The sequence below is a fragment of the Tenrec ecaudatus genome, chromosome 2 (assembly GCF_050624435.1).
Source record: "Tenrec ecaudatus isolate mTenEca1 chromosome 2, mTenEca1.hap1, whole genome shotgun sequence".
NCBI classification, from domain to species: domain Eukaryota; kingdom Metazoa; phylum Chordata; class Mammalia; order Afrosoricida; family Tenrecidae; genus Tenrec; species Tenrec ecaudatus.
Window position 1 is genome coordinate 302,322,804 of NC_134531.1, and position 14,243 is coordinate 302,337,046.

Genomic DNA, 14,243 nt, shown 5'->3' on the forward strand with positions numbered 1-14,243 from the left:
ATGCATTCGTTGCCATCATCATTCTCAAAACATTTGCCTTCTACTACTTGGGCTGTTGATCGGAGGTTGATCAATAAACTGAGCGAGAGAGGGAAAAGGACTCGTTGTTTGCAGTACGCATTCCGACAGCAGGACAATGGGCTGTAGGAGAGACGAAATTAGGCAAAAACCTGCGGACTGCCAGTCCGACGGCCGCGGCCGGCGCCCCGCTTCCCGCCGTCGCCGCCCGGGTCCCGGAGGCCGGCTCCCGTCGCCCCGTCGCCCCGTCTCCCCGTCGCGTCGTCGCGTCGTCGTGCGTCATCACCGAGCGCGGGGTCAACTGACGAACGAGGGAGGAGACTTCGCTCGTGCCCATATAAGGGCCCTTCCCATGATCCTCTCCTCCTCTTCGCCGTCTTCCCCGGCCCTCTGCTGCCGCAGCCATGAAGTAAGTAGGGCGCGTCCGTCCCAATCCGCGTCCATCCTCGGCCCAGGGCGCTGCCCGGGGGGCCTCGTCCCGCCGAGACCCCCTCCTAACAAAGGGCCTCGGCCTCTCGTTACAGGGTCGAGCTGTGCAGCTTCAGCGGCTACAAGATTTACCCCGGGCACGGGCGGCGCTACGCCAGGACCGACGGAAAGGTACGCCCGGCAGCTCGAGCCAGCTGTGCCCCCGAGTTAGAAGGCAGGTGTAATTCGGCCCGGCGGGTTATCCGCGCCGTCTTCCTCGGTTCCCGACACGGTTAGTTGAGAGGCCCAGAAACGAGCCGGTGCCTTCAGCGTCGGCCCAAGGGCATTGAGAGGTTCCCGCGCCAGTTTGCGAGCCCCGAGCCCCCTCTGAGTCCCGGGAGGGGACGGGAGCTGGACGCCTCCCTGTGGACCCCACCCTGGCGCCCCGAGCGTAGAGCTGGGAGCCCTGCCGGGAAGAACGGGGCCTCCTTGGTGCCGCCCCGTTGATCCGCCGGCTGTACGCTAGCGCCTCTGCTCCCTCTGGCCTCGGTCTTGATCTCGAAGGATTTCAAGCCCAGGCTCTTTGTGCAGACGAGCGTCTCGCTACTTTGAACTTGACAGGTTTTCCAGTTCCTGAATGCAAAATGCGAGTCGGCATTCCTTTCCAAGAGGAACCCTCGGCAGATCAACTGGACTGTCCTGTACAGGAGGAAGCACAAGAAGGGGCAGTCGGTAAGTGCAGCGTGCTCTGGCGGCGTGGCCCTCTGACGGTCCTGTCTCTCGTTAGAGCGCTCAGGCGCCCCGTACACGGCAAGTTCAAGTTTTGCGAATAACTTTAGACCTGCTTAGATTACGATGCGGCCTGGAAAGATTTAAGGTGCTCCAGTGCATAGAAAGCTAGCTGTTACTGTGGTCATTGGATTTTGACTGCTTGCGATATCTTAATAGACATGAGTGGAGTTTTGTTTATTGTGGGAGGGTAGCGTCCTTTGAGCTGGCTGAAGCTATTTGTGAGTAAATGCGGACTTTCAAAGCAGTAGGATTAGTGTCTTGGAGCTGAGGAGTGAAAGGCATTAGTAATGACTGGGGGATAAATGTCATTAGGTACCAAGTGGGCTTCAAATGAAATGAGCACTTATTTTCGTCTGCTAAGACAGTGACCATGGTGCAGGGTGTTGCACGCTCTGTGCTGTGCTGTTGACTCAGCAGTACCTAACAACAAAGATGTGTTTGTTCATGCTGCTAAACGATTGTCCAAGTAAATTTTCTTGGGCTTAAAGGTGAGCTGCAAGATGCAATTGCTCATAAGCACTGTGGTGTATGTAGGTTTCAAATACAGAATCTGCTGTTGGTATTTCAATGGAGTTCTACATAAGCTCTTCACTAGCAAACCAGTTTGCATCCATCCTTGTGTTTCTCTCAGTGGCATCTCTGGATGCTAAAACACAATAGATAGGCTTTAATAGGATTTCCATAATCCATTTTAGGGTACTTTCCAATTAATTGAAAAACTTTTTTTTAAATCATCTTGTAACTTTAACGTGGTTCTTTTCATACATTGGTATGAGTGGCCCGTGTGTCAGGTGATTTACTTCATCCGTTAATGGAAAAAGAATTGTTTCATGTCCTCTAAATTCTTGATGGCAGAACTCATGTGTGTGTACACTATTTTCTTGTTCTTTCTGTAGGAAGAAATTCAAAAGAAAAGAACCCGCCGTGCAGTCAAATTCCAGAGGGCCATCACTGGTGCGTCTCTTGCTGATATCATGGCCAAGAGGAATCAGAAGCCTGAGGTTAGAAAGGCCCAGCGAGAACAGGCCATCAGGTGAGACGTGTCTTAATGAGCTTTTTGCTTATTGGATGCTTTTAAGCTAATGCTGTTGGGATTCATTAGGCATAGGAACCTACTGTAATGTTACATTGATCTTGTACTTGTGTCTGTGTCTGGATTGTGACACGTAAATATTTTGACTGATTGCACTCGTTCCTCAGTGACAGTTAGGTTCCATTAAGTGAAAATTGAGAAAGTCGGGTAATGAGATGATTGATACTGAGTAGTTTGGGGTGATACAAAATTGTAAGTTATGTTTTTAAGTTTATTGTGTTGCAGTTCCATGTGCAATTTTATCATAGCTTCTGTTACAATTTTCTTTATATATATACAGATTGATAAGGAATATATTTTACTTTCCAAAAATTCAGTACTGATGTGCTTTGCATTTACATTTTTTCGTTTGTTTTTATTCTTTCAGGGCTGCCAAGGAAGCAAAAAAGGCAAAGCAAGCTTCTAAAAAGACAGCAATGGCTGCTACTAAGGTAATTAAAAGTTTTAAAGAAATCCCATGCTGGGTACTTAGGGAAATGTTGTTCAGGACTGCTTTTCGTGTTCGGGTCTTTAAAAGAGATTCCTTTTTTCCAGTGCCAGGTGGGTTTGTTAATTATTAGCCAGGAATTTGAAAAAGGAGAAATACAAGAGTTTATGTGTATCCCTTTACTCCACTCTTCTTAATGTTAAGTTTGGAAAGCAATAGTGGTGCTTTCAAAACTAGAACATTTAGAACTGGGTCCTACAGGATGGCTAAAACTGCAGCACTTGACTCAGATTTCATCAACTCCATCGTGTCCTTTTTTCCCACTGCCATCCAATTCAGGCTCTCATGATTGTGTGTTCTGTCTGGCATTTTCTCAGTTTTTGCTTTTTCGTTGTAAATGTGAATTTTCACCATTTGTGCCCGATTGTAAGTGATTAACCTTAGGAACAGTCTTAAGGTGCTTGAAGGATGTGGTATACAGTGGTGGTGAGCACACTGCAAGCCATAATGTTCACACGCGGTGTTTTCTTTTTCTAGGCCCCCACCAAGGCGGCACCTAAGCAAAAGATTGTGAAGCCCGTGAAAGTGTCCGCTCCCCGGGTTGGTGGAAAACGCTAAGTCGGCAGCAGAGACTTTCTAATAAAGATGCAACTATAACTTGTTTGTGTTGGCTTTTTACTCTCAAAACAGCCATGTTGGCTTTGCATGGTCATCGCTGGACAACTAAAGTTAATTTTTTTAATTTAAGTTTTGTGAGAAATACAAAAGTTTATGTGTATCCTTTTACTCTGATCTTAATGTTAAGTTTGGAAACAATAGTACTGCTTTCAAAACTGGAGAATTTAGAACTGGGTCCTACATGACTTAAACCTGTAGCACTTGACTCAAATTTCATCAACTCCACCATGTCGTTTTCTCCCACTTCCATCCAGTTCGGCTTCTCATGATTTTGTGAGAATTAATGCCTCTATTTTGTTACACAACCCATAAGTCAAGTAGTAGAAAAAGAAACCAGCCAGACAGCTATGTAGTAGTTTAGGAAGCTTAATCTTTCTCTTGCTTGGTGAGGTGTTACACAAAGTGGTATGAAAATTATGATCAGTATGGGGAAGCTTAGCTTTAAGCTGATAGAGGGGTGCCAAAGTAGGATAGCGCATAACATGTTTAACACAGGTTGATTACTAGATGAATATTTTTCTTGTTATTTGTTACCCAGAAGTAATTTATTGTTTAATACCCATTTTCCACTGATTATAAATAGACATAAAACAGAATTAAGTTACAGTTACTTTGGTAGATGTGTTTATATTCAGTTTGCATTTTGTTCTTAGTGCAATTCAAGGTGCAACGTTACCTGGTCTGTTTCTAGGAAATGCTCATAAGTAATCACTGCTCCTTGAATAAAGAGCTGTATTGACCACTGAAAGAGTAGTAGGGTTTTTTGTTGTTTTAACAGCTTTTTGTGTATTGAAGGGTTAACATTTCCTATAATTAATTTTTTTTCTTTTCAGCTTTTAGTATAAAGGAATAATCAAGGATCTTCCTCCCTGTCCCCCCACCCCAAGACAGCTGCTCACCTTGATTCCTCTACCCTCTGGTTTTTGAGGTCTTGGCTCTGGGATAAGCATTGGGCTGTGAATCACAGCTGGTTCCTTCAGAGGAAGATGAAGCTGTTTATACCCTGAAACCTATATAGATAAGAGGGCTGCTATGCGTCAGGCCTGAAACCTATATAGCTAAGAGGGCTGCCTCAGGCTCTAGGTTTGTTTTTAGAGTAATGTTTCAAAACAGTTTTTGATAAAGGCCTAGTTGAGTAGCTTGCTGATGTTCGAGAGGTATGTACCGAAAACTTGCTAAGAAACTCGCCATCTAAATTATGCAAAGAGCAGATGGGCATCTGCAGAAGACAAATCTTTTAAGCATTGTTAAGAGATCACATTGTACAATGAACAAACTGCCATCCCTTTTTAGAGTGTATGACAGTAAAACTTGGAAAAGCCAGAAAGTCATTTCTCATTCAAGGAAAAGTACAACTGCCCATTTGGGTTTCTGAGATTAAGGTTTTTTTTAATACTTTTATTAGGGGCTCTTCGGTCTCCCATCACAATATATAGTCATCCATTATGTCAGCCACGTTGGACATAAGTTGCCCTCATTTTCAAAGCGTATTATTTCTATTTGAGCCCTTGAGAAGATGTAATGTTCATATCTTACATTTCGGTTGCACTTCACCCACTTTCCTGTTTTTCCCTCTGGGAGGGGGTTGTATGTTGATCCTTGTGATCAGTTCCCCTTTTCATCCCCCCACCTTCCCCTTACCTTCCTGGTATCTATTCTGTTGTCCCTGAGGGGTTTTCTATCCTGGATTCCCTGTGGGCTCTTATCTGTAGCAGTGTGCATGCTCTGGTTCAATTCCAATTTGTAAGATAGAATTGAGGTCATGATAGTCATGAAACAACTAGAGGAAAGTTGTTTCATCAGTGCTATACCTGCACCGACTGGCTCATCACTTCCTTATGACCCTTTTGTGAGGGGATGTCAATGGTCTACAGATGGGTTTTGGGTACACACACACCACCACCCCTTCATATTGGGTATTTTATTCGGGGCTGAGACTTAAGTCTTGACTGGAGCCGACAGCATCTTTGGAAAGGCTGGGTTCGAACCATTGATGTTGAGGTTACTAGGTCAGTTTGTATCCTATGCCACCAGGACTACACCAGAATCAAAGAAAATGGCATATACCTTGTATGTTAACCTATTAAAATTTTTGTGGGAGTGGAGCCTTTAACCTGTGAAACCACAGGTAAAAATCATTTGGGTTGTAGCCAAGTTAAACCAAAAAATGCAAGGTAAAGGATAATGATCTTTCATCATAAAATGTCCCCTTAAAACTGCTTTCTATGAAAAACAGCTTATACATGAGTGTATCTGGTGTGTGTGTTTGTGTACACATATACAAACCATATGCATATGATTTGTCTGGGTAATTTCATATTAAAGAGAGAAAACTTCCAGTCTAAATGTGGGGGGCTTTTAATCAAACGAACTGCTAATTAACGATTGCCCTTGAGTGATCTGCAATCCCATGAAGGTAACTAGATCCTTCTTGTGCGTTTTAGAGAATTCAGCTATACTCAATTGTACTCTTATTTTACTCAGAAATTATTGCAACATCTCCATATTGGCCCAAGGTCGCCCTGCAGAGGAAAAGTACTAATAATGGGCTGCTGAGTGCTTTGTCACAAACCAGATGGAGAGGGTTTTAATTCTTTAGTAGTCTAGTTAAATTGCCACATAATTTTGTGATTTCTACATCCTATGTGTGTTCAAAATTTTGAGATATTTATGTTTTACAAAAGTCAACAGTTTGACATTAAAAGTGGTGGACTAGGCCAGCTTTAGAAGCTGGTTTCTAGAAGAATCTGGACCGTTCTGGAAGTCACATTCCATAGGTGGGCTGCGTGCATCTCCATCCAATTCATCCTGCCTCCAGCATTGTAATTGCCTGGGCAGATAGAAAGATGCGATTTGTGTCACCTCTCTGGTCATTCCTCTGATCTTGGGACTCGGGTCCCTACAGTTCCATTTTCAAAGAAGCTTCCTCATCTGCCCCTAACAAGTAGCACGGAGTCTGGATGCATCCTCTCGTTTTTGAACCCATTGCATTTACCGTTTGCCTTTCACAGGCCTCCATGGGAGCCACAGCCTCACCCCACAACTGAAGATGATGGAGAGTGTAGAAAGATGGCAGGGTGGGCATGTCAGCCACACAGAGTTATGGGACGGGAAAGCCACACCAGGGTTTGACACCAGCTGCTGGGGAGTGTCGTTTCCAAGGGATGACCTAGGACTGCTCCAGATTAATGGCTAAAAACCAGAATTAGGAATCACACGGCATCCTGGGAAACCTTTCCAGTTCGCTGGGCTTAATGTGTCCCTAGGGTATGTTTGCTGTAAGATTAAGAACTTTACCCCCCAAAACTTGTGTGAAAGTAAGCAAATGATCTCTCCCCTCTCTTTCCTCCACCCCCACCAAGATTAATAAATGCTAGTTTGTCAGCAAGCTGGAAAAAAAGGGAAAATAAGCAAATGAAACTTTTGAGAAATAGCTACCACATGATTTCCAATGCAATTGCTCTTCGCATGTAGACATCTGTCACTGTAAATTGATCACTACAGGGCAATATCAACAGTAACTAGTGAATATGGAACCAGCGGTTGAAGCTTTGAATTTTTACTTAACTGAAAAGTTTATAATTTATAACGATTGTAAACTGGAGCCTACATTTCCATGTAAGTTTAGCTTGTTTTATCGCATGTAAAGAGCATACAATTTATCATAACCCCCAAATCTAATGATTTCATTTAGTTGGGTATCTCAGTACAGAGAGATAAAAAAATGCCTTTACCCTTCGAAATCTACGTGGTGGGTTGTCTCCCAGCAGCGCCTATTCGTGGCCCCAAAGAGCGTGGGAAAAAGTGGGGGTGGGGGGTGGGATAAGATGGGAGGCACTGCCAGGACTTAAGATGTCTGCGCAAGGATACGTCGATCTCTCTACCAGCTTCCAAAATGTCCTCCTGCAGTCCTGACGTCACCGGCTCGGCCGCATCCAGCCAAGAAGCAAGAGCCCTCCAATCAGGGCCCAGTTCCCTCACCCCCACCCAGCTTGGAATCGCGTCACTTCCGGTGGTGCAGCAGCCATTTTGTCAGCCGCCAGCGGATCCCGCGCGCTCGGGAAGTGCAGTTCCCCCTGGTTACCAACTCGCCCCTTCTCTTGCTCCGCGGGAGCCGTGGAAAAGGGCTCGCCGAAGGCGTCGCCGCCTTTCCCGGCCGCGCTGCCGCCGCTGCAGTGCACTCCCCCGGGCCCAGCGCGCTGTCTTCCTCCCCCGCCGCTGACAGGCGCCCTCGGGGAGCCGCCGTCCGCGATGTCAAGCGAGGAGAGCTACCGGGCCATCCTGCGATACCTGACGAACGAGCGCGAGCCGTACGCGCCGGGCACCGAGGGCAATGTCAAGCGCAAGATCCGCAAGGCGGCCGCCTGCTACGTGGTGCGCGGCGGCACCCTGTACTACCAGCGCCGGCAGCGGCACCGCAAGACCTTCGCGGAGCTGGAGGTGGTGCTGCAGCCCGAGCGGCGCCAGGGGCTCATCGAGGCGGCTCACCTGGGCCCGGGCGGCACTCACCACACCCGGCACCAGACCTGGCACGACCTGTCCAAGACGTACTGGTGGCGAGGTGAGCTGGTCCCCGGGGGGGGGGGCCGGGCCCGCCGGCGGAACCTGTCTGCGCACCCCAGGGCGCGGGGGTCCCTGCCAGCGCTCGGCGGCGGAGCGGCTGCCAGGCGGAGCCGACGGGGTGGGGGACGCGAAAGGAGCCGCACTTCCCACAGGAAGGAGGCCGGGGATGCGGGGGGCGGGTCCTAGCCGGGGTGGGGCGGAGGGGCTCCCGGGGCCGGGCCGCCGGGGGGAGGGGCCGGCCGCTGAGGGGAGGGGCCGGGCCGCAGGGGGCGGGGCCTCGCGGGGCCGCGCTCCGAGGGGGTCACTGGACGGAGGCGGCCCGGCGGGCGGTGGGCAGCGTCGGAGCGGAGGCCTCTGGGAATGGTGTGCCCTCCAGGCCGCGGAGGAGCGGTTCTCCCCGCGCCGCGGCGCCCTTCCCTCAGTGGCCTCCCTCAGGGTTTCGTTGAGTGCGCTTGGGGCTCTGGACCCGTCGGCATAGTTTCTCCCGCTGTGATGGCCAGGGCCAGCGAGTCGGCAATTCAGGGTCACGTCGACCCCGTAGAAGAGGGTCGACGCGACGGTTAGGGAAGTCGAAAGCCTCGTCCTCCCGCGGCTTCGAGCCGCCGACCTTGGGGTTAGTAGCCCACTCGTAACCCCTGCGCCTTGTAGCAAGCAACCCTTCCTTGTGTACGACAGAAGGAAACACTCGCTCTCCGCTCAGTTGTTACGTCTGAGAGAACTGTCTCGCCTCAGTCCAATTCGTTTTCCTCTCAACCAAGCCTGGCATCCTCGAGCCTGGCCCCCAAGGATAACGTGCCCCAAGGCCAGCAAGCTGGGCTGGCCACCCTCGCCTTCAAGGAGCAGCCTGGCTGTACTTCTGCCAGCACGTTTATATAAAGGAGCCCTGGTGACACTGTGAGTTAAATGTTGGACTGCCCACTGCAATGTCCGCGGTTCAAGCCCACCTAATGCTCTAGGGGTGAAAGAAGGCTGTCTGCTCCCCTAACAACTCAGTATGGGGAGACCCTAAGTAGGTACAGTTGCTATGCGCCAGAATCACTCTAGGCAGTAGGTCATGGCTACACAATTATGTCTGTGGTATGGAACGATTCACTTTTAGGCCAGACTTAAAATGTGAACAATATGGGGTACTCTTAATTCTGAGTGTTTCAATATTCTTCCTCTTGAAAAATGGGAGCAGATGTGGGCAAGGCTTTGGGAATTGTGAGCTAACATGTATACCCATGAAAGAGTTCTTGCCTTAATTTTTATTGTCAAAAAGTTAAATAGCTCGAGTGTCTTGATTCCATGGGGACCAGGACAGGACACCAAGGGACTCCTAATCCACCCTCACCAAACCACAAAGTTGATGAATATTCCAATTGACCATTTAAAATTAGATGGCAGTTTGAAGGCCCTTGGAAGCGATTTTGCTTGGAAGGATTCTACCTCTGTCAGTATGGCTCAGGAGAAATTAATATATGAGTCACAGTAACCTCATGTGAAATAAATTGGGCTACTAAACACCTTCTATAAATGTTCTTTATATATTTATTATTTTAAAGTACTTTCTTTTTAACTTTGCCTTAAAACCTACTTCCCTTAAAACTCTGTCCTCATAAAGTAAACGGCTTTCAATGATCGTTTTTAAAGAAAAGGATTTTTCTTACTTCTTAAAACAATGTGTTGTACCATTTATTTCATTTAAAACATTTGATGACTTAAACTAAAATGTATGACAATGAATAAAAGTACAACAAAAACACTTTGTCCTTAACACTTGAATTAAAGAGACACAGCTGTAAAGAATGTGGGTAATCGCTGCACTTTTGTGAGGATCCAGTTCAGGCAGACATTTGTTGGGCCATTGCCTCAGGTTCTCACGTCTAATACTCTGAAATTAAAGGTGTCAATTTTATCAAGCTTTTTTCTACAGACAGACATAGTTCTGAGCGACTTGATTTGGTTTCACTCATTGAACCTTCAGCACCACCACTCCTCTGGCAGTCATTCTGTCCTGCTGAGAGGCTGGAAGCTGTGCTACCAGTATTCCAGGGCCAGCGGTCTGGACAGCCCCATTGCACAGATTTCAGCAGTTTCCTGACTGAAGCAGATTAGGAAGAACGGCCCGATGGTTTCTTTTTCTTTCTTTTTTTAATTGATGTAAGAATGGTATGGAGGTAGTGGTTTGTTTGTTTGTTTGCTTGTTTTTCTCTAACTTCACAAAGGGGGCATGGATAAAGATCAACAGCCCAAAGCTGACTCCTGTGAAGCAGAGGTCTGGCCTTTTTACCAATATCCACACCAGCCATCCTTCCCACAGCATTACTCTAATGTAATTCCCTGAAATGGTCAATACAGAATTCACAGGCCACACTCACAAGTATGGGCCTTACTGGGGAATAGACTTCAACTCAGGATCAGGATTAACTTAGAATAGTGGGTCACAACCCCTTTGGAGGGTCAAACGATCCTTTCACAGGGGTCGCCCGATTCATAAGAGTAGCAAAATGACAGTGATGAAGTAGCAACGAAAATAATTTTATGATTGGGGGGTCACCACCACATGAGGACCTGTATTAAGGGTCGTTGCGTCAGGAAGGCTGAGAACCACTGATGTAGAATAGCTCCAAGAACAACACAGAACTTGGTTCTTAATCAGCATAACTTCACAACCTTTATTGTGGGGTCCTGCTCAAAGCCTTCTCTGCCAAGTCCTGCAAGTTCTACAACAGCATGGGTGCGACCCACGGTAGCTGCCATGTCTTGTCTGGGTGTCTTAATGGTCTTGCACAGCTTGTGATTCTTGTTATTGCTGCACTTTGATCTCTTTCTGTGCTTCATGTTACAGCGCCCCTCTTTTTTCCTCTGTCACCTTTCTCCTTTAAGCCATGCAGGGTGGCAGAACTGACCAATCCCCTTGTTAAGGTTCCAGATACCATATTTGCATGGTTGTATCCCAACAAGTGTGCCACCCACCCCCTTACTTACATTATTAGCAAGTGACCCAGTTGTGGGCCACAAGCACTGTATCTACATAAACACTCAAAAAACTTACTATTATTGAGCAAACACCACCTCCTGGTGACCCTGCCCCTATGGGACAGAGTAGAGCCGCCCAAGACTGTAACTCTTAACTAGGAGAGGCTGGTGTTTTTGAACTGGTGACCTTGTGGTTAACAACCCAATATGTAACCCATCAGGCTCCTATTGCATGGGACAGGACATGCAGTACAGAACAGTCAGTGCTGTATACACGGCATGTATTCTGTACTAGCTAAGCTATTGTTTGGTATAAAGAAGACATGGGAGCGTAATTTAGTTTACGTTTTAAAAGGCAATAGTTTCTGGAGTTCGTCCTTACTAGAGAAAGACTGGATTGCATGAGAATTTGAAATGGTGTTCTTTATTTTAACCCTTTTGATCAGATGGTCACTAACGGTAGCCATGAACCATCCGGTTCTTCTGGTCTCCTGGCAAAAGATATTTTCTTGGAAGCATACACTTTTTGATAAAAGTTAAATACCCTTAATAAAATGTAAAAAAAGAAAAGAGGAGAAAAAATGATTAGGGCAAAGACTGTACAGATGTACTTTATACAATTGATGTATGTATATGTATGAACTGTGATAAGAATTGTATGAGCCCCAAGAAATTGTTAAAAAAAAAGTTAAATACATTGTCTTCTATATTGTGTGTGTGAACAAATGAATTTGGCAAGCTTCTAGGTTAAATAGATTGTTTCCTGTGGAGCTCAGAGATTCTGTGTTAGTTTCCTGAGGTGGTTATTAGGTGCCTTCACTAAAAAGGGGGATGGGGGGAGCAGCTTCTGAGGAAATCTGCTTGGGCCCGTTAAATTAGAAGCTGAGAACTTGGCTCGGAAGGTTATTGCAACTGTATTTTAGACTACAAAGGGGGAGGGAAGTCTTTTTCTCAAAGGACAAAGGATGCTCGTGGTGGGTTCTTGTCAATGTGAAGTTTTTAAGAAAAATGAAGCCTGCGCTCGTCAGAAAATGGTCAAGAAGGCTGCACCGAGGAATTTTTTCCATCAAGACTGCCCCTTGCTTTGGGCCCTGAGAGATTCCCTGTGTATTAAACCTCCTGATCCAGAGGGCAGTTTTGACATCAGGAGCAGCAGCAACAAAACCATGAGTTAGAGAATGTGACAGAGTGGTGGACCTCGCAGCCCACAGAACAAGTAAACTGAGGGCTCTGGGGCAGGAGACTGACAAAAAACAAACAAACCACTGCACCTAAAAGAGGAGCTGATACCAAGGGCTCCAGTAGACAAGGTTTTGGAAATGATGGTGACATATGTACAACTGTGCTGATACAATTGATGTATGGGATGTGATAAGAGCTGTAAGAGCCCCCACTAAAATGATTTTTTAGAAAGACTGCACCTGGTGATTCTTTGAGGCTAGCCGGAGCCATTGTCACATGAGCACTTTCCCTCAAACCTTGCCCATTGGACTCCTCGCACCTGTAGAACAGAGGAACAGGATCCAGTTCTTGTCGTTCTGATGGAGTGCAACTCGAACAGCGTTAGGGAGATGGAAGCATTCTCTCCAGAAGTGTGTTAGACCTGGATGGAGGATTTGTCCAGAAAGGTTAAATTCACGTTTTGATATTTTTGCTTCATAAAAAGGTTTCTGTGATTTTTGCACCAGTACATGTTTTTAATTTACCTTTGTGTCGTATATAATCCCAGTAACATTTGTAGATAATTGTATGCACCATTTGTTTGCATTAGAGATGTGAGTAGCATAATTGACTGATAACCCCGAGACTTCTGGGGCTCAGCTCTGCCGTTTACTAACTGTGACTTTGGGCAGGTACCTCTTAGGGCCTCCCTCCCTCTTGTCTTCTGTTGGGGTAACCTTTCCTTCCTGACAAGGATGATGATGAGGAGGAGGCGGAGGCGGAGGAGAGGGTGTGCTTGGGCCCTTTTGCATATAAAGTCTTAGTCCCTGGCTGCCATCTTCACCCTAGCATGGAAGTTGACATTCAGAATAAGCTCTCGCACTGGTTTGTGTGCATCAATTTTCATTAGATGATTTGTTTCTGCTTCACTAATAGAAGATTTACTTTATAATCTCAGTACCAGTTGGGAGGATTGGTTGTAGTTTTGGTCCAAGTCGCAGATTGGCTCCACTCGTCTGTAAGCGCCTGTTAAGACATGCTAGACATCATTCTTAGTCTGTACTTGTCCATTGGCCAGAGTAAATTGCATGGTCCAGGTTGATGTCAACCAAAAAAGGAAACTCAGTTACCTGTTGAGCCCATTCCAATTCATGATAAGCTGATGTGTTTTAGAGGATAGCTATGCTCCAGAGGGTCTTCCAAGGCTGGGACTTTGGGGACGTGTGGGGTCATCTTGAGTCATGAATTCAGTAGCAGCTAACAGCCACCACCTCCCTTGAGGAGCAGGCCAGCCTTTTCTTCTGAAGTGTCTCAAGGTGGATTTGAACTCCCAGCATTTCAGTTAATAGCCCATTGCATTTACACCATCTAGGGCAGTGCTTCTCCACCTTCCTCATGCCACGACCCTTTCATACAGTTCCTCAGGTTGTGGTGACCCCAGCCATAACATTATTTTCATTGCTACTTCATAACTAAATCTGCTACTGTTATGAAGCGTGCTGTAAATAGCTAATATGCAGGATGTATTTTCATCGTTACAAATTGAACATAATTATACTGTTCAATCACAAAATAATATGTAATTACGTATTGTGAAATATTTGTGTTTTCTGAGGGTCTTAGGCAACCCCTGTGAAAGGGTCATTTTACCCACACATTGAGAAACGCTGCTCTAGGGATCCCTAATGTCGGTAGGGTGTCAAGCTTGGAGTGGGTCAGATAAATTGTTGTTTGAGCAGTTTAAAACCATTGAATTCCATCAGTTGCGTAGCGTTGCTATTGCATGAATGCATTACGGCACACGTGAAGATGGGTGGGGCTGATGGAATCACCCTGTAGGGAGGGAGAGTAAATAAGAAAACCTCACCCTTAAAACAAAATAATAGTTTGTAGCCTTATTCTGGGGAGGAAAATGTACCTTACATTACAGAGCACTAGCTCTATGGAATTCCTGGGGCATATGGTTTCAACATTCCTGTGTTCATAGTATGTAAATATGTTATTGCTCTGTTGTCAGGTGCCATGCATTCTGGTTCACAGTGACCTTGTGTACAACAGAGCCAGGCTGTCCAGCCTGGAGCCATTTTCACAGTTGTGTCTTGCAGCATGGTGTCAGCCTACCTTGTTGAGTAGCTCCCTCTT

General features: G+C 46.4%; 2 protein-coding genes across 3 annotated transcripts in view; both read left to right on the plus strand.

Annotated features, from left to right (window-relative positions):
• Positions 1-313: 313 nt before the first annotated feature.
• RPL24 (ribosomal protein L24) lies at positions 314-3,505 on the plus strand. Its single transcript, XM_075542596.1, has 6 exons — positions 314-427; positions 543-618; positions 1,048-1,158; positions 2,115-2,251; positions 2,679-2,742; positions 3,276-3,505. The coding sequence occupies exons 1-6, from the start codon at positions 423-425 to the stop codon at positions 3,354-3,356; spliced, it is 474 nt and encodes a 157-aa protein (XP_075398711.1). The 5' UTR covers positions 314-422; the 3' UTR covers positions 3,357-3,505.
• A 3,937-nt stretch (positions 3,506-7,442) lies between these two features.
• ZBTB11 (zinc finger and BTB domain containing 11) overlaps positions 7,443-14,243 on the plus strand; it is a 31,861-nt gene continuing 25,060 nt past the window's right edge. The window contains exon 1 of one of the 2 annotated variants that reach the window (XM_075542597.1): positions 7,443-7,977. In XM_075542597.1, the coding sequence (XP_075398712.1) occupies positions 7,668-7,977 (310 nt within the window). In that variant the 5' untranslated portion in view covers positions 7,443-7,667. Of the gene's footprint in view, positions 7,978-8,332; positions 8,593-14,243 lie in introns of those variants that run through there. The other variant, XM_075542598.1, reaches the window with a different exon arrangement.

What these genes read in the sequence shown, in the direction of transcription:
- RPL24 (XM_075542596.1), top strand. An exon ending in AGCACAAGAAGGGGCAGTCG is followed by an intron (nt 1,159 to 2,114) that starts GTAAGTGCAGCG and finishes TTCTTTCTGTAG; the next exon opens with GAAGAAATTCAAAAGAAAAG. An exon ending in CAGCGAGAACAGGCCATCAG is followed by an intron (nt 2,252 to 2,678) that starts GTGAGACGTGTC and finishes TTATTCTTTCAG; the next exon opens with GGCTGCCAAGGAAGCAAAAA.